General features: G+C 45.0%; 1 protein-coding gene across 1 annotated transcript; it reads left to right on the top strand.

The window, feature by feature from the left end:
• PASD1 (PAS domain containing repressor 1) lies at window positions 1–25,591 on the top strand (the record flags this gene model as incomplete). The annotated part of the gene is made up of 19 exons (XM_080352610.1): window positions 1–47; window positions 1,438–1,592; window positions 2,150–2,241; window positions 4,088–4,177; window positions 5,269–5,389; window positions 6,098–6,211; window positions 6,904–7,022; window positions 7,889–7,971; window positions 12,144–12,250; window positions 15,002–15,149; window positions 17,197–17,278; window positions 18,421–18,544; window positions 19,325–19,434; window positions 19,924–20,010; window positions 20,919–21,077; window positions 21,618–21,815; window positions 22,658–22,857; window positions 24,023–24,230; window positions 25,421–25,591. Exons 1-19 carry the CDS (start codon window positions 16–18, stop codon window positions 25,589–25,591), a joined length of 2,400 nt encoding a protein of 799 aa, XP_080208736.1. The 5' UTR covers window positions 1–15.
• Between the last annotated feature and the right edge of the window lie 1,323 nt (window positions 25,592–26,914).

Here is a 26,914-nt window from a genome sequence, read left to right as displayed (position 1 = left end):
TGTGTAAACGAACTGATGGATGAAGATGAGAAGGACAGGGCAAAGAGGTATGAAGGAATGCAGAGAGCACTGGGAGTGGAAGCTCTCTCGAGGGAGAATTCTAAATGTCGTGTTGTCTGATACTTGAAAAAGCACTTGGCACCACTGATGTCAGAGGCAAAACTCTCATGCCATTTACAGGCTGTGTATAGTGCACCACAAACACCATAATTAAGTCACCGTTTTCCAGCTTCTTATAGTGTGTTTGACCACCCCTACAATGGGTTAATCTGCTGAGCAGTCCTTAAATTACATTGTCATGCCCTCAGAATCTTGTGGTAGCCTATGGCTATTTATTATCTTGATGCAGGACTCCTGACCTGTGATTTTACTGGCATCATGCAGTGCTGCCCACCTGTAGAGTTCCCTGTGAAACTCCTGCTTTAGCACAGGCCTGACTTAGTTTCATTTCAGAGAAGCATTTTGGCTCAGTTGTAATTAGTCATTATACACAAGTGGCGAAACAGAGATGGCTGTGAATGTAAATGCTGGATCTGAGAACCTTTAAATGCCAAGCTGAATGTGAATGGAAATGCTTTCTGCATACCACCCTCGGTCTAGATCACAGGAAGCATGTATAATCATGAACGCACTTGTAAAGAAAATTAATTACTACTGGAAAAGGTTGTATGAAAATAGTGGTTTTTCAGATATGAGCAGTGGAAAGATCATTTTGGAAAAAAATGAATGGATTTGCTTTCTCCTTTATTGTTTTTAAGGGAGAGGAAAACCCTAATAAAAAATTCTTAAATTATATTAGAGAAAGCTGGAAACTATTCTGTGGTTTCTGCAGCCAGACTCTTAACATTCCCAGTTTCATATATCATAGCAGCAGATTTACAAAACCACATATAAGAGCATGTGCTTGACTTCATTTTGCAGTTGAGTTGTCTCTGCACGGTATTGTCTCTCTATAAGGTACTTTTGCAAGTAGAGTCAGGGAGTTAAGGTATCCTTTGGATTTCGTGCGTCTACTTACTGCAAAACAAAAGTTCTTAAAAATGAGGTGAGAAAAACATGAGTATGTAGATGCAAGGACTTCTTTCTCGTACTGTAAAAATTTCACCCGTAACACCTTCACCTCATTATCATGGCCTTTGAAACAATGGGAACTGCTGCTGAAATGTACACAGGGATATGGTTTGGCTCAAATGAATGTTAATCCTATTTGTTACCTCCAGATTCGTCTTGCTAACAGTGAGCTTAGTCCTGCTGCAAGGCTCTAAGCACCAGCAAGGCATTTACACCCAAGCCTAATTTTAAACAAATGAGCAGTCCCAGCAAAGTTTAGATTCTTGTGTCTGAAGTGCTTTGTTGAGCCAGGGCCATTTACCTTTCCTTGGGTCAAGCTGTACATTATTCATTTTATTCAGTGGCATTTATGTTTCTGTCACCCAGGGCATCACGCAACAAATCTGAGAAGAAGAGGAGAGACCAGTTCAATGTCCTCATTAAAGAGCTTTGCACAATGCTGCAGGGCCATGGCCACCCTCTCAAGATGGACAAGTCCACAATACTGCAGAGGACCATCGACTTCTTACAGAAACAGAAAGGTACTGGGGGGCACTGGCTGCTCCCATTGAAGGCACTGGCTCTGCATCTCACTGCCCTCCACGTCCCCTGGCCCGCTTTATATGCTATCAAACAGAACATGGGGGAGGAAGAGCTGAGGAACAGCATGCAGTGCAAAAAAATGGGGGAAAAGGGTTTCTGTGCCGTGTTCCCAGGTCTCCTGGGGCAGGGCATGGTTGGGTGCAGCCTGTCCTGCTGCCTGGGCACTCCTGGGAGCCTTCCTGAAATGGCTCCAGAGTCATACACACCCTCTGCTCACGGTCATGCTCAGCTACTCTGAAATTAGCTCATTGACCTTAATTTTTGAAGGGTATCTTCAGACTACTCAAAATGTCTCTTCTTCCTTTTCTTGATTTCTAATGCGTTTGTATCGTGATGGCGTGGGAAATGACTGTTGCATACAAGAAGGCTTTGTGTGGAGAATGATCTGAGGATGATTCCTCTGAAAACCTCTTAAAAGAAATCTAGTGTTTCTTGAAAATGAAAAAAAGTCCAACTAGCATGAGTCACGTTCCCTTTTTGATGTTTTCTCTTTAAGAAATCACAGCACAGACAGAAGCCTGTGAGATTAGACAAGACTGGAAGCCTTCATTTCTTAGCAACGAGGAGTTCACCCAGTTGATGTTAGAGGTAAGAAGAAATTAAAGCTGCATAGATTAGTGAGAAGTAATCAGTTCAGCGAAGTAGTTCAGAGACGTACTTTTCCTTTTCACCTGTAGGTCCCAATGTTAATGTTAATAATTTATGCTCTGCTGGCATATATAATACAAACCTGACAGAGACCCATGTTGTGCTAAATGCTTTGCAGACACAGAACTAAAAATATGAAGGCTTCTCCTTAAAGATAAACAGCTTTTATTTTAGGAATGAAGACCAATTTGGCGCAGATTTGGCCCGGTGAGAGAGGAAAAGGAGAACTGCTCTTCTCAGAAGAGCTGCTAGAGCTAGCGGTTTGGGCAAAAAGTTGAAAGGACCTGAAAAAAGCAGAGGAACTCTCTTCCTCCCACATCCCATTAGCCAGGCAGCATTTACTTTGCTGCCTTTGCTGCTGCGAGCTGTGCGGTGCTGTACCTGTGATGTGAATGCTGTATCTTTTGCTCAGGTTGCCTTTAAGTGCACTCAGGAGAACAGCCCTGGTACTCTCACCTCTGAAATGCTTAGCTGATCTAGAGACACACTGTGAGCCTTTTTTAAGGATGCAGCTTTTGGTTTGTGCTGCATTTTCCTCTGGCGAGGACATCCCCTACCCTGCGTGGGCAGCTGGTGCTCCTTGCCCCACCAAAATAAGGGTGTATGCTGGGATAAGCTGGGAGGTGCTACAGCGTCTTAGTTACTCCTTTTTGTCAGGATGTCATGACTCACCTCCCTGGAAAAGTCTGGTCATTCTTTCTGGGAATTTCTCTCACCAAACAAGCTAGTTTGTTCCAGCTGAATCGAAACAAATTCCCCCCTTAGAAGTAGCAGGGGGAAGACAGCCCTTTAATAACTGATGGCTTGCTAGACTACATTAGACTGTTGACCAGTTTACTTAAAAATCAATGGTTTTTTTTCTGGTTAGAGCTTATTTTCAGCAAAGGCAGAATATGACTGTGAGGTGGGGAATAACTGGCTGTGAGGGATGTGGTGAATGCTGCATCTCTGGCTCCCTGTAGCTAAGCTGCAGAGCAGCCTCACAGCATTTTTGGAACAGTTGGCTTTGTCCACACTGCTGACCAGAGATCAAACCTCTCAGGCCTTGGTAAGTGTTAGAGAAGAATAAGGATAGACAGTGGATCAATAGTACAAGAAGATGTTGTGAAGAATAGGGAGCACACCAAGGAGGAAATCACATGCAGTGACATAAAAGGGACAGAGAACTTAAACTCCAGGATAGAAATCATTGTGAATAAGAAAGGAGAAACAAAGCAAATTTTAAAATTGTTGTGTCACTAGCCTAATGAATGAGTGCTTTAAGCAAAATAAATAAGGCTTTAGATCTTGTCTATATTGTCCAGAAATTGCTAAAAATACAGCATTGTATAATTTTTCCGTTTCTCCTTATCCATCCACCCACCCATCCATCCACAATGCTGGGTTTGCCATGATGCTATCTAACATTTCCTTATGCACAGAATTGGTTAACTATTGTGTAATTCAGAACACATAATGAAGTGACTGAAGTCACTAGGATTGCGTGGGTGTAGAAATTTTAACCACCACTGTCTTGCTTTATGTTAAATAAATACTTGCTGAGTGAAAAATATAAGGCAATTTAATATTAATAAGCAAATAAGAATATAAGAAGAACGTTGAATTAGACAGCATGTGTAATATTTATTTTTCCACATTGAACTATTATTTTGTAATTTATTTATGTTAGTTTTAGGCTGTTAAAAGCATCACCAAAGAATAAATTAACCTATTACATTTTAAGTTCCCTTGCATAATTTTTTTTAATTTTTTTTTTATTCTTTTTTTGCCTGCCTTTTATCATTAGGCACTAGATGGCTTTCTTATTGCTCTTACCACTGATGGAATTATTATTTACGTATCTGATAGTGTCTCGTCTCTGCTTGGACATTTACCGGTAAGTTCTGACAACGCAATATCTTGAAGAATCATTCCTCTGCCTTAACGCAGCCCCATCACTGCAGGGCTGGGGCTTGGTTTCGTCCAACCATAGAGGCAGCTGTTGGTAGGGGATAAATCTACAATCTCTTAGGGACTTTCTCAGGCTCCTGTGAATAACAGATTCTCTCCTGGGGTCTGTGAGTTAGCTAAAAAAACTTATGCAAACTCACTGTACTTGTAGCTCACCCCTTGGCTGCACATCTGCAGGAGCGTCTGGGTGCTGTTCATCCCATCAGGTATATGGAAAATCTCATGCTTGTGAAATCTGTGCATGCTGTAAAGATTATTTCAGGGCTGAATCTCTGCTCTTCTAATGATGTTGGGTTTTTCTACTTTGAGCCCATGGCCTTTAGTAACAAGAATGTGGCCTCAGAGTTTTCTGGGAGAATTTCTAGAAATCGGTTAGCTGTTGGGTGAAGAAATTTTTGCTGGCCCCTCAGAAGTGTTTTTTTATTTTTATCTAGTGCCAAGCACGAGGTATTAAGGATGCTATGGTATATGATGGCAAACTTGAGCACACAGTTGTCCTGGCTGAATGTCCTGGTGTGCAAAGAAACAAATATGTGCTGACGTTTTGGTAGAACCCATTTAGTCAGGGTGTGTGGGTTTATCAGCACTGAAGCACTTGCAGGTCAAGCTGATTTTGCCAGATGTTCAGCCTAGAAGACAAATAGAGGATATGAGGAGGAGCTCTCCCACTTTTATCTTGTGCTTCCAAAGGGAAATGTTTCACGTTTTCATTTTGATACAATATTCTTCATCATGTTGTATTCCTGTAGTACCAGGGTTTCTTCTCCAGCTTGCATCTGGCTGAACTGAAGGGTAACCTCTGGGACCCATTCAACCTTTTGCAAAAAGATAGCAGCCCCAGGGTAAAATCATCTAAGGGTTGTATTCTGCCCTAGATCCAATTGCAGATTGACTGGGGTTCCTTGTCTTAAACATCTGTGCCAAACCGGCAGCGTCCGTGCTCTGCTGTGGGGTGAAAAGGCAAGTGGTTGTGTCAGGTTGTACTGCTGAACATGACAAAGCATTCTTTTGTATCAGTCAGATTTGGTGGACCAAAATATATTAAACTTTCTGCCTGAGCGGGAGCAGAGCGAGGTGTACAAGCTCCTTTCTCCACATGTGCTCATGACAGATCCTGTTGCAGCTGATTTCCTAAACGGTAAGCTCTGCTCGTGTCTGGCGGTCAGGGAAGTTTGCCAAAGGCAAACAGCTTCTGGGGGAGCATGCACAGGACTCTCCAGCTATTTAATTCTCCTGCCTGACACTTCTGTTTTGCCGCGGTTAATATTTCTGGGTTTTAATGCAGCACATTGTCTAATAATGTTCCTACGTGCTGCTAGTGCTTGGTCTTTGATTTGAACAGACTGGGTTTTACTCTCTGCTTTGCATCACAGGACAGTGAAGTCTCCCTCACTAGATATTTTTCCCAGGGCAGGATGCTGGTCTGAGCCTGTGAAAGGTGTGAGGGGCCTGGGGGAAGGAGAAGTGTAGGGAAAAATCCCCAAGGGTTTTGGCAGAGTCTTTGTTCCTTAGGAAGCTTGCATGTCTCAAGGCACCTGAGAAACCCTACGTGTGATCTAAGCAACAACCTTTCTATCTGAACACTCCATCCAGATCTCTACCTCTGGCTGCTGTCCCACCCTTAATATGTCCCTTTCCTCCAGAAAACATCCCCAGTACCAGAGCGGGCAGCAGCATCTTCCTAACCAACAGTTACTTACAGGAATCAAGAGCATCCCCAGCAGGTTGTACTCAGACACCACAGCAGCAGGGCTAGTATAAACATGTAGATAGATTCGATATATGGAGTGTGCTAAAGTGCAGATTTCTGGTAACATTGCATTTGTCTCCCTCTCTTTCATTTCAGCAGAAAAACAAATAGAGTTTTGCTGCCATTTAGCAAGAGGCAACTTAGATCCAAATGAGCCCCTGATGTATGAATATGTGAAATTTGTAGTGGATTTTAAATATTTTACTCATGGTAAGTTACCGCTCCAACCTGCCTTTACCTCTCTACCTCTTTCCTTTAATTTGTGTGTCGATTTGTAGCCTTCTAACGGCCTTGTTTCTGCTGAAAATGCCCCATAATCGGCAGGGATGGAATGAGCTCTGGATATATTGAAGATATTTTTCCTATAAAAGTGGTGGGGAGGCAGTTGGTCAGAAAAGTGCAATCTTCTGCATTCTGTGCTTAAGGAAGTGATGCCAGACTGATCCCACCTCCATTTGACCCACTGCCAATTGTAAAGCAGCCTACTTCATAGAATCATAGGATCATACTTATTCAAATAACCAGTAAAATATGCTACTCTGCCTCACTTGTGGCAATCAAATGACTTTTAAAATATTAAATAGTTTGAGAAACCTGTAAAATCTTGAATCTTGCAAATGTTGAGCTGGAGAAAGGCTGACAAGGAGACTGTAGCTGCACACTTTGAGCTGCTCAGAACTGTTATGAAGCTTCCCTGCAAGCCAGGAGTAGGTGGTTCCAACTGTGTAACTCAGAGCCTAAAGGGTAATGATTTCAATAACATCAGCACGTATCAGTGTGGCATCACCTTATGAGTAGGACGGGTTTGTTGCTTGGGTTTCATCAGTCATTGTACCTGTCTTAACATGAAAAGAAAGCTCTCCTTCCTCCTCTTCTTAAATAAATTGTCTCGTTGTGTCTAGTGCCTACACCCTCCTGTAATGGCTTTGAGTCAGCTATTGCACGAGCTTTCAGGTCAGCCACGGAGGAGCAGGTTTGCCTCGTAGCAACTGTTCGTCTCGTCACCCCGCAGTTCTTAAAGGTGAGAGCTCTTCGACTCCATTGTCCCTTTTGCGCAGGGATGGTCGGTGCTCAGCGGCAGAGCTGCTGCTGGTACCACGAGCCGTGTGCTCGGCTCTCGGGTGGGAGCCGTGTTGCACGGGCCTCTTGAGGAGGGAGCTCAGCAGCACAGACTGTTTGTGCAAAGGGTTGGTAAATGAGAGAGGACACCACTGTGGTTTTGGCCAGAAGATGACATAAAGTGTGTATTTTGGAATGACGAGGTAAAGCGGGAATTACGTTTGAGAAGAGGCGGTGGTGTGGTGCGGTGTCCCGGAGCAGTCAGCCCAGGAAGTGCCAACACAAGGTGACCAGCTAAACTGCTTGAAAAGTTGCAGCCTTTAAAGAAATACATCTCCTTTGTGTAAGAAGTCCACTTGCGTCTTGAAACGCTGTGAGCACCGTGTTCTGTGGGCTCTTTCCGCTTGTCTGTGAGTGCTCTGTAGCGGAATGCAGTGAGGATGGGGATAACGACTACAGGTGCTTCTTGCTCAAGAAGACATTAGCCAGCTGGGTTTGAGGCTGGACCTGGTGCTGTCATCCATCTTCAGATACCAATATTTACAAAAAGCTGAGGACTTTTGCCCACAGACTGCAAGATGAGTCCCTTGGACTATGTATCCTAGCTCTGAAATTCAGCCCAGGGTAAATATTCAGCCACTTTTCATCAGTTTATGTATCTATAAAACTAGGCTTATACACTCATTAGAGAAAATAAGTCAAATGCTTTAAAAGTCCTGTATTTTGCTGTGGTTTTTTATACCAAGAAGATGGATCCTTAGCCTTGTTAGAGGGCTCCTTTTGGCATTTCATGGAATTAAATGTCTGAATGTGCCAATCGTTTTGCAGGAGCTCTGCAATGTTGAAGAGCCATGTGAAGAATTTACATCGAGGCATAGTTTGGAATGGAAGTTTTTATTCTTGGACCACAGGTAAGAGATTTGGTTTTAGTCACTGAAGAATAAACAAAAAGTAGTTTTAAAACAGAAAACTTTGTGTAGCTATTACCTGACAGACCGAGCAGAATAGCTGTAATTAAATGCAACTGAATAAATAATAATACTCTGAACTTACTTATTAGGCATCTTTAAATGCTTTGCTCCCTTTCATATTTTAGGCAGGTAAGAAACCATATTAAATGGTGGGAAAATATCTAGAAAAATGTCTAACTTCACCAAGATATTAAGTCTTTAAAACTGAGCAGTGTGGGTCCTTTTCCCTGTATTGGTTTAGTTCCTCTGTTTTCCACCTACAACTTTCAGGAAACCTTCTAAATCTTTTACAGTGTCCATAAACTTTTGATTTTCACCTCGAGAAATTATGGAATTTACAGAAATAAAATAAAAAGGCATGGGTTAGATGATTTAATTGTAGATTTGGTTTTTACAATGCATATGGTGGACTAGGATTCAACTTGGTGAATGAAACAGACTGGAACCACTTTATTAAGCTGATTATTATAGGATTAATTTTCTTCAAAAGAAGCTGGAGGGTTTTGTTCACTCACTTCTCTGTATTTGACATGTAAACATAAACGCATTGCAAAATCCTACCCTTTCCATTATCCCTCCCTTTGCAAGCTTTGTAAAGGTACTAATTTCATTTCTAGAAATAGAAGACTAGTAAATAAGGCTGTAGGGAAAAAATATTTGGGAGGAAAAAACCTAAATATCATCTGCACAGTTAGATTAAGAAAGAGAGAGAGCTACTATAAACAAATAATAACTTGCATTTATATGGTAAACAAGGTGTGTACCTCACACATCAAACCTTGAAACATGGAGGAACTGACCGCGACAGCTCTGCAGTTAATGCTGTATGGTTTGAGACAGTTGGCTTGTTATTCATGTTGTCAAGATCTTGCTGGAGTGACTTTGTTAGACTTTAGCTAGCCTGTCCAGTAATGCACATTTCCAGAATCAGGTGATTAATATTAAGATCTGTAAAAGAGCTCTAAGCCCCGTTTCACTGTTTGATGAAATGAGCTGTTTTTCCAAAGAGCTGTGTCGCAGTGTCCTGCTTTTGGCTAGGGTAGAGTTAATTTTCTTCTTAGTAGCCGGTATAGTGTCGTGTTTTGGATTTAGTATGAGAATAACGTTGATAACGCACTCATTTTTGGTTGTTGCCAAGTAACATTTAGACCAAGTCAAGGACTTTCAGCAAGGAGGCTGGAGATGCACAGGAACTTGGGAGGGGACACAGCAAGGACAGCTGACCCCAGGTGACCAAAGAGATATTCCACACCATATAATGTCATGCTCCGTATATGAAGTAGGGAAAAGATAGCCAGGCAATAGCCACTTCTTTTATATATTATTAATATTTTCCCTTTATGTCCTGTTAAACTGCCTTTAACCCACGAGGTTTACCTTTTTTTTTAACCTCCCGATTCTCTCCCCTGTCTCAGCAGGGCGGGGGAGAGTGAGAGAACGGCTGTGTGTGGTGTTGAGCTGCCTGTCGGGTTAAACCACAACACCCAGCAGCTCCTGTGAATAAGGCGAGCAGGAGCTGCTTTGAAACCTATCAAAGAGTCTTTTGATGACTCTGGGTTATGACTCAGAGAGGAATCTCTGTGCCGGCTGCTTGCAGCCCCTCTGGTTCCACTGATATCTCCAGTGAGGAAACCATTGTTACAGAGAGTAAGTTAAGCTGGTGCAGATGCTGAGGCAGAGTTTGTGACAGCCCCAGGTGTGAGCAGTGAGCCCAGACTGAAGAATGAATGGAGGATCATGTGGGTTGTCTCATTTAATCACCAGTTCAAACCTCTCTCCAGTACAGTCCACAGGATCCTGTGAAATAGTGTTGGGTATTTCGCTATTTCTTGCTTACTTGTGTCAACTCACGCCGCCTGACACTGAGGTGTGCCTTCAGCAGGGGCAAAGGATACCCAGCATGAGTTGAAATCAGGACCTTTGCTATCATGACAACAACATAAATGGGAGTAAAGATAGATAATGCAGAAAACACTCCATAGATCTGGATAAACATTAGAAAACCAGGAAAAATCTTTATTCTGGCTTTACATGAGAATAGGTGTAGAGGAAGAAAATGTCAGCTTTGATAATGGTCTCTTTCTCTTCTGCATTGTGGTCCTCTCCTTATTTTCCCATCGTTTATTAAAGGACTGCACTCAAAAGGTTCTCTGAACATCATGCATGACCATTTGCACAGTGAGTTGCAGGCCTCAAGGCTGGAACTTAAGCTAACAAGACACTTCTAAACTGTTCACAAACAAGGCAGCTCCTTGTCAAATGACAGATGAGGAGCATTTTGTGGTTGCTTTCTCATTTAAAGGATGCTGGCAAAAGTCTGGAAAGCATAATGCTTTCCTGATCAGCTTAAATGTTTATCTGATGTGCATCTGAAAGACATTATTGTCTTGAATATAAGCATGTCATTAAATATAAGAGAGACACTGGCACGTTCTGCCAAAGAGGCAGCAAGGAAGGAGACTTTAATAAATACATGTATTATCAGCATTAGCAGAAATTTGGGTCACATGAGGAAAAGGAACACAATGCTCTATGAAACGATAATTGAATAAATAAAGCTGTGTTGTGATGGAGACCACTGTGTTTTAAGAGATTTGCCATCAGAGAGTGCGGAGGACCTGCTCTTCCAGCCAACGCCTTGTGCTGGGGCTTGGGAGCTGCTGCTAAGCCCTCGATCCTCCTGGGGCTGCTGTTGATCGGATCCCTGGCTCTGCTTCCTTTCCAATTTGGTGCCAGACTACCCATAGCTGTGAGGAACAGAGAGCTTATAGACCTGTCTGGGCTCTCTTTACTTGAAAAATTTGTGCCTTCTATGTCTCTCAAGAGTACAAATGTGGAGCCTCAGCCAGGACAGGAGATCTTCCCACATTAATATCCAGAAAACTCAGGATCAATCCATCCAAACCCAGATGTACTTACACTTCAATAATTTTTTTCTCATATTCTTGGCCACTTTATGGCATTCAGCCTTCCTTAATAGAGTCGCTTGACAAACCAAGAGAAAGGCAGCGGGAGAGACATGTTTGATAGGCAGTGACACCTTCAGACTGCCCTGGTTTTGAACTGTTAACCATTTTGCTAACACATCGCCACCTTATTCCTGAGGAACAGGCAGAACTTGGCAGGTGAGCCTCGTGCTGTCAGCACATCCAGCAGCCAAAACAAACAGATGAAACCAAATTAGCACAAATCCTGCCTCACTGAGAACATGTGATGATTGAATGGGTGCAAGCAGGGGTGTATTTCAGCGCTAGGGGACAGAAGATGGCGTGTGATCTAGGCAGTAGTGGCAAAAATAGTGGTTTTCTCCTTGCATTTCAATGTTGTTTCATAATCATAAGCTAGCAGGCTCTGGTGAAGGCAAGCTCAGTATTGTTAGGACACCTGCTTAAAAAAAAATCTCGTATTTTCTCTAGAAAATGGAAAATCTAGCATTGGCAACAGAGTAGTAAGGTAAGTCATTGCAATGTGCCCATCTAAATGTTTCCTCGATTCTTTATCTACCTGCCATTGAAATAACAGTCTTTAAAATCAGCCCCATGCCTATTCTTATCTTTACTACCAGCACAGATGCACTTTTCCAGGTGAAAATTTCCCAAACTTTTCCATAGGAACAACTACTTCTTCATTTATCCAAGCTGGTCCTGACACACATTGCAGCTTCCCCACTTTTCCTTCTACAGTTACTACCCAGATGACATTTACATTCAACCTACTGGATAATTTTACTCAAGCTCCAAGTTATTATGCACACGAACAGCCGTAGTGTTTCTCAAGCTGTGTGTCTCACAAGCGTGCTTAAAGAATTGAGTCACCTGCGTACGTACATGCCTTTCTCTACACCCACATAATGAATAGGCTATGAAACAATAAACATACACCTTTTCATTTTCTCAATTTTTACCTCTCCCTTGCTGCCTCACTGGTGTTTTGGTTTTTGTTTTTCTGCTTGTATATTAAAAGACATCATTGTGTATATGAAAACCCACTCCTGATTTCCCTGCCAAGTGAACATAGAAGATGGTTTTGGTCATTAGGATCACAGCGTGTCTGCCAGGATGTCAAATTGTCAGATTTTTGTGTTCACTCCCTGCCCTTTGCTTCCCTTCCAGGGCTCCGCCTATTATAGGATATTTACCCTTTGAGGTTCTAGGAACGTCAGGGTATGATTACTACCACGCAGATGACCTGGAGCTTCTTGCTAGGTGCCATGAACACTGTAAGTTCCTCTCCCTCTGCTGCATGCCTGTCTTTGATCTTGTCACTCATGCAAAACCTTTTACTGTCGTCGCAACAGGCATCTTTGTCGGGAGCACAAGGGAATTCTCTTTCCCCATGACACACTGTCATAGCTGACACTTACCTGGGAGGCTGAATCCTTGCAGAATTCACTCAGATCAGGAAGTGTTTGTGCAGTTTTCCCAAACTGACAGATACCATGTTTGAGCACAGGTTGTCTGAGGAGACTGAAATAAGATTAATAGATGGGAAGTCAGAACTTTACACCCTCTGCCCCCAGTTTGTTAGGTCAGCCCCAAACCCTGGTAGTTCTGTTGACTGTGACAGGTCATGGATTCTGGCTGGTCCCCAGGGCTCTGGAGTCAGCCAGGAGGCTCAGCTCACCAAAATGCCTTCCAAAAGCAGCACTTGGATCACCTGCCTGTGCCATTAGATGTTGTGAAGCTCACTGTTGGTAAAATGCTTAAAATACAAAAGCACTGAATACGGATTCCCTGTGGGTGAAGATGGCACATTTTTGGTCAGCCTGAAAGTAAAGCAGAAAAGTCCAGTTTGGGCTGATGTGTGAACATCAGGGAATATCCACGAAGTTCATCTTCATGCAAGGTGAAATACTGTGACATGCAAGAGCCGAGGAGGAGCCAGGCCAGAAGGAGCACTTAGCCCAAGCACTGCAGCAGTGCAGCCAGCTGCTGAAGCACCATGTCCTGCTGAAGGCTGGCGATGATCTGAGGAAGGGCAAAAGGTGGCAGCAGACAGGGTCTGCTGGTAATCAGTATGCTTTTCCTATCAGATGAGCGTGTGAAATGCTTTATCCCTGAGACTGTATTTTTCCATTTTATTACATGAACTTCAGACTGAGATATTGAGCCAGAATTAGGTCTGTCCTCCAGCTGGTTTGCATTGCCAAGTACTCTGATGATAAGTAGCTACCCACTTTGTAAAATGCTTCTAGGTAATCGGATATTTTGCCAATAAATATTATGTATAAGTTTCCTGTTGGGCAAACTCTCTGTCTGTTTCCCTCTCTGCTCTGTCCATTTGTAAGGGAAGTGTTTTCTCAAAAGGAAATAAGGACACCCCCGAGAGCAGAGGCAGTGGGATGCTGTAATTGCTCTGAGATGCAGAGCAGTGTGATGCAGGGACACCAAGAAACTCCACAGCCCCCCAGCACAATGGAGCTGGACAAGCTGCTTCATCTCTGACATACAAACCACCCCCATCTCTACCACTTACCCTCTGCCACCTACATTGATGAGATGCTTAAGGACTTAGTAGATAATGGAGAAAATGGCTTCTTCACTGAATGTCAAGTTTCCCCACTCCACTTCTCTGCCGGCTTTTCTGCCCTGTCAAGGCAAAGCGCTGGTGCCAAACAGGCGGCAGGGACGTGGGCTGCCTGGCTCAGCACACAAAGGAAGCTGTGAAAGGGGCTACACACAAGCTGTGTCAAGTGTAGCAAGCATGTAGATGGGAATATTAAAGGAATATTTGAGATGCTCTTGAATATAGTACCTTTTAGTGCTGTTTGTTTAAAAGATGACTCAGAGAGAAGTGAGCTACTTAACCAGATGATGTCCTTTTGGTAATATGTGCATGCAGTTTGATGGAAACACTGATTATACTGAGAGTGGTGTCAAATCACTCAGCAGAGAATCTATTTAGTGATTTATGTCCTACATGTCTACTAGCCATGGATCTACTCTTACATATAAAAAAAGCATTTGCACAACACACTCGAAGGAAACAATACTTTAATCTTACTGTGCAGGTTGACAAAGTAAGGTGCTGCAAAAGTGACTTACAGAAGTTGCTTTAGGAAATCTCTGCCAACACTAGGAGCTGAGTGACCCCCAGCATGGCCTGTTAGCCAGAAGACCTTCGCTAAGTGCTTCTTCTAAAGCCCATCACTGTTAATGGGATCACTGAAGAAGTTAGTCCTGGTACTTAGCATAGAGGTGTGCAGGAGAATAAAAATACTTGGGTTAGTGTGGCTTGATAAGTTCCCATTCATCAGGTTGACCACTCTGGGCAGGCATCATGCCTACTGTGAAATTATATGGGTTTGCTTAGACCATGTTAATGTTTTACTTTGCGTTAAGTATGGCTGTTTTAAGGGACCGTGTTTCATTTTGTACTCCCAGTAGTCTGGGAACAATTAATGTGGTTATTTAATGTAGTTCCTCTCTTTATTTTCCAGTAACACCACTTGAAATTTTTCTGGACATACCCTGATAATATGTACCAGGTCTGTTGTATTTGGGTCATCTCTCAGAAGAAAACTCTCAGTTAAAGTGCTAAAACTCCACTATCTTATTGTTTTGTGCCATTAGGATCCTGACTTCAAGTCCCCAATCTTTGAAATTCATTTTCATGTACCTGTGAAAGGCCAATACGTTTTTAGGTTAATATTTATGCTTATTTCAGAGGAACCCACAAATAAAAATACAGCTAGTTATGTAGTTATGCAAATTATTACTTATGCCAATTATTAGTTATAAGAACAATCTCAAAATAACGAAGTGCAGTCTTGAATATCCGTGGCAGAAAAGAACCCAAATAAGAGTTCAGTGCATGGTTGTGTATCATCTGTCATGTTTATAAAGCCACGAGACCCATTTTAGTGCAGTAGCAGACTGCAGGGAGGGTATGGGGCTGAGTGGTTTTTCTGATTGCCTTTGTACCGTGAAATTTCTGTTTGCTCTAAATTGCTTTCTTTTTGGTTTGACAGTGATGCAGTTTGGAAAAGGAAAGTCCTGTTACTATCGGTTCCTGACCAAAGGCCAGCAGTGGATATGGCTACAGACACACTACTACATCACTTACCACCAGTGGAATTCCAAACCCGAGTTCATCGTTTGCACGCACCTGGTAGTTAGGTAGGAGCAAACACCAAGTACTTCACAATGTGTGTCCCATATGCTCATCCATTATTTTTTCTAGTCCTCTGTTGTGTTAGCCAAATATTTGCTGTGCGTATTGACAAGCTAAGATCGTATGTAATTGTATAACACTATTATGACAGGGAGCATAGGGAAAAGCATAATGTATTTTCATTACTCTCTTCGTTTGCCACCATTGGCCGAGTCTATCAATGTGTTACATTCCCTTTTTATCCCTAGCGATGCCGTGGCCCTAGGAAGAATTAAAGCTATTAAGAATCAGATGGATTTACGGGTGTGAATGGGATCGTACATTTCCTACAAAACCTTTTGATCAGAGCTTTAAATATTTATGACCTGCAGTTCGCTGCTGTCCTGCTGGCCTTGTTCCTCAGCTGAAATTCAGCCCAGGATCCCCACCTAGTGGGGAGCTGCTTGTGCTCCGTGCAAACCCGAGCTGGAAGGCAGCGCGGCTGGGATGCTCTGTGATCCACACCTCTGGGGGGAATCTGCTGATTACCACTGTCACCTCAAAACAGACTCTGTTAAGACTGAGAATGTATTTACCGAAGGACTTGAAAAATAGCGACATACTGGTTTGCTCTGTTAACTCGAGTAAACATATTGCTCCCTGCATCTTTCTTTGCTGTCAGGAATCAATTTGTGAATTTTTTTCTGGTCCTCTTTTTTTCTTGTCAAACATCTGGAAGAACAAACACCAGTAAACTGGGATGTTCTGAGAGACAGACTGAGAACGCCTTACACCACAGAACAGGTGTAAGTGATTAGAGCTGTGAGTGCCGATATACAGTACATGTCAAGTATTATTGTAAGCCAATGTTAGACAGAGGGATTGCTTCTGAGTTGTGTTGCTTGTGCTGTCCTTCAGGGAGCTCAGCTTCACTTTAGGCTCTGATTTTATTGTGCATGAACTTCTTTGCTCTTTCTGCTTCCATTGCCTCTGAAACCTAGTGACATAGTCGTAAGCAGATTTTGAAATTGAATTCTGTTTACACAGTAGGGTTTAGAATGTATTATTGAAACACACAAGTTAGAATGTGATTTCAGGAAAATTCATTGCCTACAATGATATAAGTGAGTTTAGTTTGACAACTTCTCTTGCCTCCCACAAAGCTTATCACTCATTAATATTTCAGCACCCTAAATTCTGGCATCTTTCAGTGCCCATGATCTATACTCAGAAAGTCTTTAAAACATCCTCTCCAATTTATCCCAATGGTGAATCATGTGGCATTGCTTCCTGTAAATATTTTATTATTTAAGAGAAAAAATAGTAAGGAAAGCAAATATACACTTTTAGAGACACATTCCTAGGGATTCCTGCACCTTGCATTGCAGCTGCGCAGCCGTCAGCTCGTACTCAGAGCTTCCACCAGCGCGAGGATGTTAACGCTGCTGTGGCAGCTGCGCGGCACTGCGTGCACCCTCAGAGACATCTGACCTTGCCAAGGCACTGCCTTCCTTCCCACTCAGCTACCATATGACATCCAAAAACATTGATTCTTGACCATCAGCAGGTTAGAAAATGAGTGTTCATTTGCTGTGGCATTTTACATGCACAGAAGCTGTAGGACGATTTTTCTGCCTGATTATGGAAAGTAGGAATCTCCTTTATTAGCAAAATTGTACTGAGGACAAAGATACCCGTTTTGTCTTCAGTAACCAAGTGCACTTCGCTTCTAAATTAGTTTTGCTTGAAGGCATCCAGGGCCAAAATTTTCAAAGGAGTGTCTACATTTGTGCTTGAAATGATTAGTACAATTAATCATGTAGTTTCTGCAGCCCTGGGTGCAGTGGGACTGGGACACTGCCCTGTTGTGTCTAATCTGTGGATATTTAGTTATTCGTGTATTTCAAGGCTGGATGATGACGTTCCTCGAAGCAACTTCAATGTGAGAGTGTGTGTGTGTGCTGTGCAAAACTTATGACTCAACATGAAAACTCCATAGTGATGTGTAACTATTCAGTAAACAACATCTAGGCTGAAAAACTGGATTTTATTTTATTTTTTTTTTCTTTTTAGTTATGCAGAAGTTCGAGCTGAAAGAAGGCGAGATCTTGGCCTTGAAGAGTCATCGATTGAACTGGCATCCTCTTCTCTAAAGGTACCATGGCCCTTCACAGTTGCATGAGTAGGTGTTTAAACCAAGCTGAGTAATTGCTTACCAGTCTTAGGAAAATATCTGGTTTTTCTTCTCCTTCACTCTCATCTCCTTCCAAGCCTTTCGTTGGGTTGTGACTGAGGCAGGCCCTGAGAAGTCTTCCACTGCATGGCTCTAAACTGCCCATCTCAGTTCAGGTGTATAACTGCAAATTCAGCAGTTGCATTGCTGCTGTTCTGCTCTTTGTTATCTTTCTGAGACTGTTACTCAAACAACAGGTTAAAACATCTCAGCTCAGAACCACAATAATTAGACCTGGAGCCAAGATTGCTGAACCTATCACCATTAGTAAAGCGCAGGGCAGTACCATGTGGTACCTGCTTTGTTAATGCCAGCTCATTACTGATGCTCAGATGAAGAGTGGAAGTGAAAACATTCTAGATTTTCAGCTCTGTTTACACTATTGGGCAGGATCGCATCAAGTGTAGGATTGTGACAAGAGCAATAATTTCCATGGCTTGAATCAGTCTGGCATGCCAACGCACCTGCCCAATCAACAAGGTCATTTCTTCCTCTCAGTAGTTTACAAATAAGACCAGTAATCAAAGTCATTTCAAGAGGATTGTTGTGTAATTATCATTCCATTAGCCGCCTTGCTCTTCAGACATTATCTTATAGAAGTGTTTATGGGATGTGTAGGGTAAGCTATCTCAGAGACATATTATGCTTGAGCGAGGACCGTCTTGCAACCAGCTGCTTCTCTGTCACCACAGCACACTTGTATGTCTTTTTGCCCTTTCCACATGATAGCTGAGATATTTTTCTGCAGACCTTAAGCTTCATCTGTTGATGTAAGGCAGCTGGAGGAGAGCCAGAGCATTCACTCCCATTACTTGATCTTCTGGAGGGGAGTGTGAAGCTGGGGATCACCCTGGGAGGCACAGGGAGGGTGGTGGCACAGCCATCATAGTCACCCATGTCCTGCTGGTGAAAAGCTCTCCTACTACCCAACAGTGATGGGTTGTTTGCCATAAACTGTCTGCCAGGTGGCATCTTTGCCAGCAAGCCGTCAGGGAGATGAAGGTCCCTTCCAGCACTGTCCTCTCCTACTGACAGTCCCGATGCTTGTGCTTCCCTCCCTGCAGAGCCACAGCAGCTACCTGGACGTGGGGCAGTGCGGCAGCAGCCAGGATGCCAGCCGGGAGGGACTGTCGCTGTCGTCCCACAGCTCCCGGCACTCCTCGCACACCGCCCTCTCCGATTCTGCGTGTAGGTGCCAGCATGGCCGGGGGAGCCTGGCGCGGGGGCGAGGAGCGGGCTGGCGGGCACAGCGGCCTCCAGAATACTGGGGTTTGGCTGGGAGTGACTCAATCAGAGTGGGAGGGGGGTGCTGGTGCTCAGCACCAGGACTGATGTACTGTGGTGTAACAAGTTGTGGTGCGGCAGCAGAGCTGCAGCCTTGTGCTGCCTCCTCCCTCTTAGCTCACTGCCAAGGTGAGAGCAGCTTTCCTGCGTTTAAGGGTTGTGGTTGTTTGTTGTGGCTCAGGGGACAGGAGGTGACTTACTGAGCTGCAGCAATTTGGTTGAGTCCCAAACCTCACTGACAAAACTTTTATTATGGGGTAGTATGGTCCCTCATGATGATAAACCCCTGCTGAAGGAGTGCAGAAGGCTGCCTGCCTCGCTGGCAAGCTTCATCTCAGCTCCCAGGAATGTCACCCCCACCCTGGGGTCAGCAGCGAGGTGACCACAGTGCCCGTGCAGGGCCATGGGTAGGAGCCAACTCGGGGGGCTTTTCTTGAAACATGTGCTAGGGAGAGAGTGGGAAAGCTCGTCTGGAGACACCCATGGAGGGACAGCTGAACCGGGGCATTAGCATCAGAAGGGAACCCTGCGAGGCAGGGGAAGAGCCAGCGGGACCACAGAGCGTTAGTCTGGGCACCTGGTTTGGCAGCATTAGGGTTGCTGTTCGTCTGCATACATGGAGTTCAGGCTTAGCCATGGGACCCAGGCACGGGTCTGTATCACAGCAAACTGTCTCTTTTCCAGCCACATCGTCCATGCGACACACGGACGCCAGCACTCCCACCCGGCCGTCAGTGCCGGGGGGGCAGGCGGAGAAGGCAGCCCTGCGGCTGGCATCGGCTGCAAGTGCCCAGGTCAGTGCTCCTGGCAAGCAAAAGCCTTTCAGATGCTATAAAGAAACGAGCTTGACAAACCTTGATCTCGCCCTCAGAGAGGCTGGATCTCCCTCCTCTGAGTGTGCTGGGGATGGGACTTCCCGCGGCTGTGGGGAAGGCTGCTGGCTGGCAGAGCCAGTGAAGAGCTGCTGTAGGCTCCTCTGCTGTCTTCTTTTGGTGTTCAATTTGCTCCTCCAGGCCAAACCCCTTCTCGCATCATGAGCCCCCTGTTCTTGGGGTTGATACATGTGAAATAGCATTTATCCAAAAATGGATGCTGACATCGAGGATTTGCAATTAGCAGGGGGCGTGCAAGAGCTTAAATTCTCCCTTCAGGCTCATCCTCATATGTCCAGGTGGAGTTATCTAATTCCCTGCACTTGTTCGTCACCAATATGAGCTAGTAATGCACCAAGTCTGCACTAGAGGTGCTATGGACCTGCAGTAAAGCGAAGTTTTCATTTCTAGGCCATAGCAGCTCCTCAAGCCCCTGGTGAACACCTTTCCCAGCATCCCGTGGCTCAGCCGGCAGTCCCCTCTCAGCACGCTGTGATGGTACGTGGTTTATTTTTGTTAAACACGCTGGTATTGCCAGTCAGCAGGGCAGACTTGGTGGCTTCAGTTCACAGCTCCTACCTCCTTGCTGGCTGTCGCTGTGTGGGGCAAGGTTTCAATGCCATTGCTGTTACTGAGATTTACCTGCAACCAAATTATTGCAACCACTTGTTTTGTCGAGGAGACAAGGGCAGGTAGGACACCCAAGGAAATAGCCTAGAAGGAGGTTTACGCTTGTCAAAACCATTGTGGGCTGCTGAAGGCTCATCACTGAATTGCTAGCAACTAGCTGGAGACCGATATGATGCTGAAGAATTTTATTGCCCTGGTAGAGGAAGGGGATGTCATGGGAACAAAAAAACAAACAAACAAACAAAAAGTAGGTGTCATAAACCATAACTATGAGGTCTGTCCTCACAGACTTTTGAGGTCAGCGTAGTAAACATCCAGACTACAATACAGCGATTGAAGACGGCCAATGTGAGTGTGAAAAAGTAATCCCAAAGTGGGATTACAAACTAACTTGGCCCTGGCATCTGGCAAATATAATTAGCAGCACAACTGGAGGTGTGGCAAGGGTTTGCATGCAGTGACTGCCATAAAACGCATGTGGTCCGAAATCAGCAGGGTGTCACACTAAAGGGACAGGGGAGTCTTGTGCACAGACTGTGCAGAAGTTTAACAGACCAAGATCTGGAGCGAGGCACTGAGAATGAGCCTGCTGTGCTGCTGCTCTGGAAGTACAGTGGTTCTTTGGTTAAATATGCAATTGCCACGGGGTTTTTTGCCAGCATCATACTTTCTATGGCAAAAGCTGCAAAGCAGTCATTCTTCTGAAGCCAGGGTCACTATGAATGTGAGCAGCAGGACAGGTCCTACCCCGTGATCTTGTTCTCTTTTCTCCACAGCCAGTGTACCATTTCCCGACCCAACTGGGGATGATGCACCAGCTGAAAGAGCAGCTGGAGGAGAGGACACGCATACTGCAAGCTGACATCAAGACGCAGCAAGAAGAACTGCACGTCATCAAGGAGCAGCTTCAGCTAGTGCAGGACTCCAACCTGCAGGTACCCACCGCCTCCAGGCTTCCCAGACCCACAAACCGTTTGCTTTTCCTTTCAGCACACAGATCGCTAACAAAACCGTCAGCAACAAAAGCATTTAGAAATGAACTCTGGATAAACTGGGAGTTTGGTCTCAGATGTGGGAGTAGTGTTTCCTGAGAGATAAGTGGCGTCGGTATCTGCTTAAGTACTGAATCAGTAATTTTAGTGATTTAGAAAAAAAAACAATCCCAAGATAATCTGAAGTTCTCCTGCACAAAAAGCTCATTGGTTTGGTAGCTGGTTAGTGCTGCTGAATCACCAGTGCCTTTCCTGCAAAATGCAAAAGGTGTAATGGAGCTGGAATGGTGATGGCTCTGAATAAATATGTGGATGCAAGCTAACATTTGATATTCTATTATTTGTGGTTCACTTTGCCCCTGGATTTGTCGCTGCAGTGTTATATATGTTGATAGAGACAGCCTGAGAGTCGGAGATGGCGCCTCCCAGGCACTACAACCACCGTATGCATTGCAACAACTCACGTGTCTCTTTTATTTAAAGATGCTGATGCAGCAGCCGATCCCAGTCGTCTTTAACAACGTGCAGCACCCCAGCCCCCGGCGGCCGCCAGGAACTCCCAGGCAGACCACAGCCAAGAAGTCCCAACAGCAAGGCCTGATGGGGACGAAGCACTTCTGCAGCACCCGCCTGCCGTCACCGTGCCAATTCCTCAGGGACCCCTGCAGCACGGCCGCCCAGGTCACTGCTCCTTCCTTGTCTTCATCGGCCGCTTTCTTGTCTGCTGTGTCCCCCCTCCTGGTGGTCCTGTGCATCTCCTCTGTGCTGGTTTTACCCAGTAGCTGGCATTTTGAAATTTGTGTTGAGAGTCAGTTGTGAATGATGTTGTTCAGCTGTAACCCTAAAAGTCAGGTAGCCTAAAAGCACTAAACCCTAGAGACAGCTGGAGCTGCCCTGGTGATCCGAGAGGAACTCAGTGGGAGAGCTGGGTTCTCATTTGCTTCTGTTTGCGATTGCAACATGATGCTTGTTCATAGCCAGTGAGAGTTGTGGCTTCATAACATGGGGAAGCAGGCATAATTTTAAAAGATTAATTTTTCTTCTGCCTGAGAAGTCTTCAAAGGCAGCTTTGAAAAACAACTTTGTCATCATTATACCTAAGTCCACAATATAGATGGTCACAGCTCCTTGGGAAAGAATTGACGTGTCCAAAAGCAAAAAAGAGGAAAACTACTGCTTTAAAGGAAGGATGAGACATTTTCCTTAGGGACTTCATATTTACACTCCTCCTCCCCTTTTAAGCTGGTCTCTTCTCCCTTAAGCCTTGTGCCCTTACCCTTTTCCTCTGATTTCTCAAGAGACCATCTGCTCCTGCAACTGGGGATCCCAGCACTCACCTTGCAGGGGCGAGAAACGTAAACAGGTTGGTTGTCCTGAACGGATAGACTGTTCCTACCGCTGTTTTCAGGGAGAATATCCTACTGTTCCTTCTCCTTTTCCCATCTGCATACTGGAAGCAGTTATTTTAGCCTTCTATTCAGGAGCTTCAAAAGCTTACGTGGTTATCTATGTCTTCATTTCAGGTACAGCAGCAGCAGCAGCTCATGAGAGGAAACCAAGCCCAGCAAACATGTCTGCCGGGGCAGACGAGCATTTCGGTGCCCCTCTACAACAACCCCATGGTGTTCTCACAAACGCGTCCCGTTACGGTGGCTGCGCAGATGCCGACCGAGGGCAGCGAAAGGCAACCGCAGTCTGACTACAGCCAGGACAGGAGCCTCAGGTAGGAACCTGCTGGGACCATCCTGATGGCGGTGACAGAAATGGCAGCAGCCGGGCGGTGGGGAGGGCACGCACCACTGGGCTCGGGGCAGGATGGTCTCTGGGTGGCACAGCAGGAATGTAGGGACGTTCCCTCCTGCAGAGATCAGGGTTACTGGTGAGCCTGGTGCCTGTGCAGATTGGGTGCTGGGCACACCACACTGTACCCTCAGGGGCCTGAAATCCTTTTCTCTCCATATTTCCGTAAGCTATCCATGTAGCTCAGTAACCTTTGGATATCTCTGCTGTCAGAGGGAGCGAACAGTAAAAACTGTCAGGGACAGCCTTTCCCAAGCCTGTGTCTGCTGCTTCTGAAGCTCCAAGGTATCTTTTCTCCAGCCAGGACAAGTGCTATGGCAAAGCCATTTTTCTTCTATACAGTGCTGTAAACGTTGTATAAAACATACACAACTGCCCCAAACTATTCAGCCACCTTTCAGGGAGGTATCTGCAGACACTGCCTACAGGATCCAGCCATTTCAAAATGTTGTGTAGGGAAGCAAGATAAACCCGACATGTCTTACCATATATAAAACTTCTTTCATACATGAAAGATTTAGCAAATTTCAGCTCACCTCTGCAAGCGCATTAGACAAGGTGATAAGCAGCATCCTATATCATTAGCTTTTTTCAGGGTGGTGTCTTGCATGCTTTCAGGAAGGATTTTGAGCGGTTTCTTTCTAGAGACCGACAGTCAGGAGGTAGGAGCTCTCCCTTACCTCACCATCATGTTTTCCCTCCACTGCAGGATGCTGTTGGGTCAGTCTATCCAAGCTGTGATCCTCACTGGCAGTGGCAGTGGCCAGTCCACATAGAGCAGTGCCAGGAGAGCCTTTGCTGGCCCTGGTTTTCACACGCTGTTTTAGCTGGGCACTTTATGGCACTGAAAATCGCCTCGAAAAACTTGTACATGGTGACACAAGCACAGTCTCAGTCTTGAAAGAGACAAAAGCTCAGGTGGTTAGGAGAAGAAGTAATGAGAATATTTTTTAATTACAAATAGCTTTATGACAACTAAAATGGTTTTTAAAAATATTTTTAACTGTTTTTTGACTTTTGCAAAGTGGCCTGCTCCAGGGGTGGGTCTGGGTTTGGGTTCTCACACCTTATTTTCCTCCTCATGGCAGATTCGTTGCAGAGCAGCAGATCTTGCCTTCCCCAATACAGATGCAACCGATTACATGTAGCACCGTCCGACCTCCAGCCCCATCGCCTGTTTTCTCCCCATCTCTGATGATCCCACACACCAGCTTCACGTCCCACCAGGCAAACACACCGGTTCATCTCCATCAGTGGCCACAGCAACAGGTTCAGCAGCACCGTCTCTACCTTCAGGTAATGGAGCTGGAACACAATGCACGGGGATGGTTTTGGGGTTAGGTTGGGGTCTTTTTTGAAGAGACAGGACTTACTTAGCTAATCAGACTTGGTCAGTGCACTCATACATCCTCCATTCCCACTATATCTGCATGTACCCAAGTGCTCAGCCTTTCCAGGCTGGCTCTACACCCATTCAAGGCCATATTTTGCAACAAACTCACATAGTGTCTAGAAAAAATACCCAGTTCTTCAAATAGCTTCTCATCCAGAGGAGCTCTGGTGGGAACCTTGCTGTAGACATGAAACATAAGGGATAAACTCTTTTGAAAACATGCCTCCTGCTGTTATTTCTCAGCATAGCAAGTTTTTTTATCAGCTGCCATCACTACTTTCTTTTAGTAAACAGTTGTTTCATAACACAAGTCTCTGGAGAAAGTGATTTTGGTTTTTCAAAGCACAGCTTCATTAGTGCATACCGAACCAGTGACACTGCCAAGGAGAGGGGTTGTTGAAAATAATAATTAATTAGTAATATACTCTCCAATATACTCTCTGCCTGGTTGGCAGAGTTAAAGATGAAGACAGCAGGGCTGCATTTAGAGTAAGAAATGAATCATTGTTGTCAGTAAATGTGGACATGAGCCATTCCTGCTTTGGGTACATGTGCTCATGGGCTGCACTGAGGTCCTGAGGACTAACGATATGGACAGTAGAATTATGATGCTGGGGGAGGTAAATAGCTCCAGGGCAACAGAAACCTAGGCTTTGGTGCCACAATGCCTTTCATGGAGGATGAACCAACAAGTCCAGGTCTTTGGGGAACCAGCCACAGGGTGGTACATGGACAAAGTCACTCTACAACCTCTTAATTGGTTGCCTGAAGATCCTTCCTATGAAAGATGGAAGTTGCGCATCCTGAAGATTTAACCTTGCGTCCAAGTAGCTTTTGAAGGTCTCCCTCCTTCTGAGCTCCCCATTGGGCTGGTAGGACAGATGGGTCCGGCTTCCCCTCTGTACTCTCCAGGCATTGGTAACTGTGCTGATAGCACTTGCATCCCAAGCTGCTCGTCCACAGTTTGTACCCTTGATGGGTAGGAGGTTGCCTTTAGGACTTGGTACGAGCCTCAGCATCAGCCCTGCAGCAAGTCGAGGAACAGATGAGCTGTAGGGCAGGTCTGACTTGTCCGATTTGTGTCTCCTGACAGATGCAAGCTCCTGAGCCAGGGCCTGCGGGTCCGACGCAGCGCGTTTTCCAGCCTCCCCACACCCCGCAGCAGAACCCCCTGAGCTACTTCCTGCAGCCGCAGCCGCAGAGCCGCCACGCGCAGGGCCAGGCCTGCAACCTGCCCGACCTGCCCGAGATGCAGCTGCCCTGAGCGCCCGTCGGGAGGCAGGAACCACCTTGGCTGCAGCCCCCGGCGCCACAGGCGCAGGCGAGGGGAGGACGACGCCGTCAGAGCACGGGACGGGTGAGGCCGTGACCGCGGGGACGGTCCCACCAGGGACAGACAGCCCCAGGGACACCTCGTGGGTTGGGTTTTCCATGCAGCCGGTCCGTGACGCCGCTCCAGCAGCTGTACGTGCTTGTGCCCAGCACAGCGCTACAACGGGAAGGCGATGGCTTCCTGGCCACGGGGAGGTTGTTTGTCAGGTCGCCACGAAGATCGCTTCGCATCGCAGAAAACTCTTTTCCATTCAGGACTTCAATGCTGAAAGTCACTGTGAATTTAAGCCCAGCATTTGGGGCACATACACAGACTGTATGGGTCCGCAGGACACCATTGGGTTACCATGTACATAACTTGTTTCGCTGTAGTAGGTCCATGGTGGATTTTCTTTTGTTCCTTTTTTCTATACCTCAGTCCTACAATTTTTTGTTTCCCAGGAGATTGGATAATGCTGCTAATTTACATAACACCACTTTTGCCTGAATTTCTTACTGTTATACCAGCTCACGTCGCAGCTAGTGAGATATTTGTCGTGTTTTATTTTGGTTATCAAGTGTAGATAAATTTATATGGTTTTTACTCCCTGTAGCTAAATATTTTTCAGGTTACAAAGTACCCTTACTCCATTTATTTTTGTTTGTTTGTTTTGTTTCAAGTGATGTACTTGTATATGTTTCTATACCTAAAAACAAGCAAACAAGCATAGAACAGCATATGACAGCAAACTTTATGGTTTTGCTAGGTCATGTTTCAATTTGGCAAACCCGAAACCTACGGCCAAAACAACACAAGCGATCTTACAAGCCCATAGGGTCAGCAATAAATTGTATTTTTGTAAATCGTCACTTTTTAACTATATGTTTATATTTATGAATTGAAGAAAGTTGATTCCTCAGTGGGTGTATAGTTGTGTCCCTACTGTTTGTGTCTTTCCAAAGGAAAAATGAAAATGTACACTTTTTTGGAGTTAGCTGAATACTAACTTTGGGCACTGCTAGAGCCTGAATGTAGGAGATGAGTTAGGCCATTGCTATCAGCTTTGCAAAAAATGGTCAGTGAGGACCATGTCCTTCTAGCAGCAAAGCTGCATCGGGCAGTCAGAGCAGGGTTAGGGCCAGGTTAGTTTGTCACCTCTGAGTCCAAGCAAAGCCTGCTGGCTTTTTGCCTTTTTTTTTTTCTTTTTTTCTTTTTTTTGCCATTTTTTTTCTCTTTTTCTGCCGCTTTCTTGGTTCATTGTGCTGCCGCAGCAGC

This window comes from Nesoenas mayeri (genome assembly GCF_963082525.1).
Source record: "Nesoenas mayeri genome assembly, chromosome: 13".
NCBI lineage: Eukaryota > Metazoa > Chordata > Aves > Columbiformes > Columbidae > Nesoenas > Nesoenas mayeri.
Note: the sequence above shows the minus strand (reverse complement) of the source record. Positions and strands in the feature narration are given on the sequence as shown.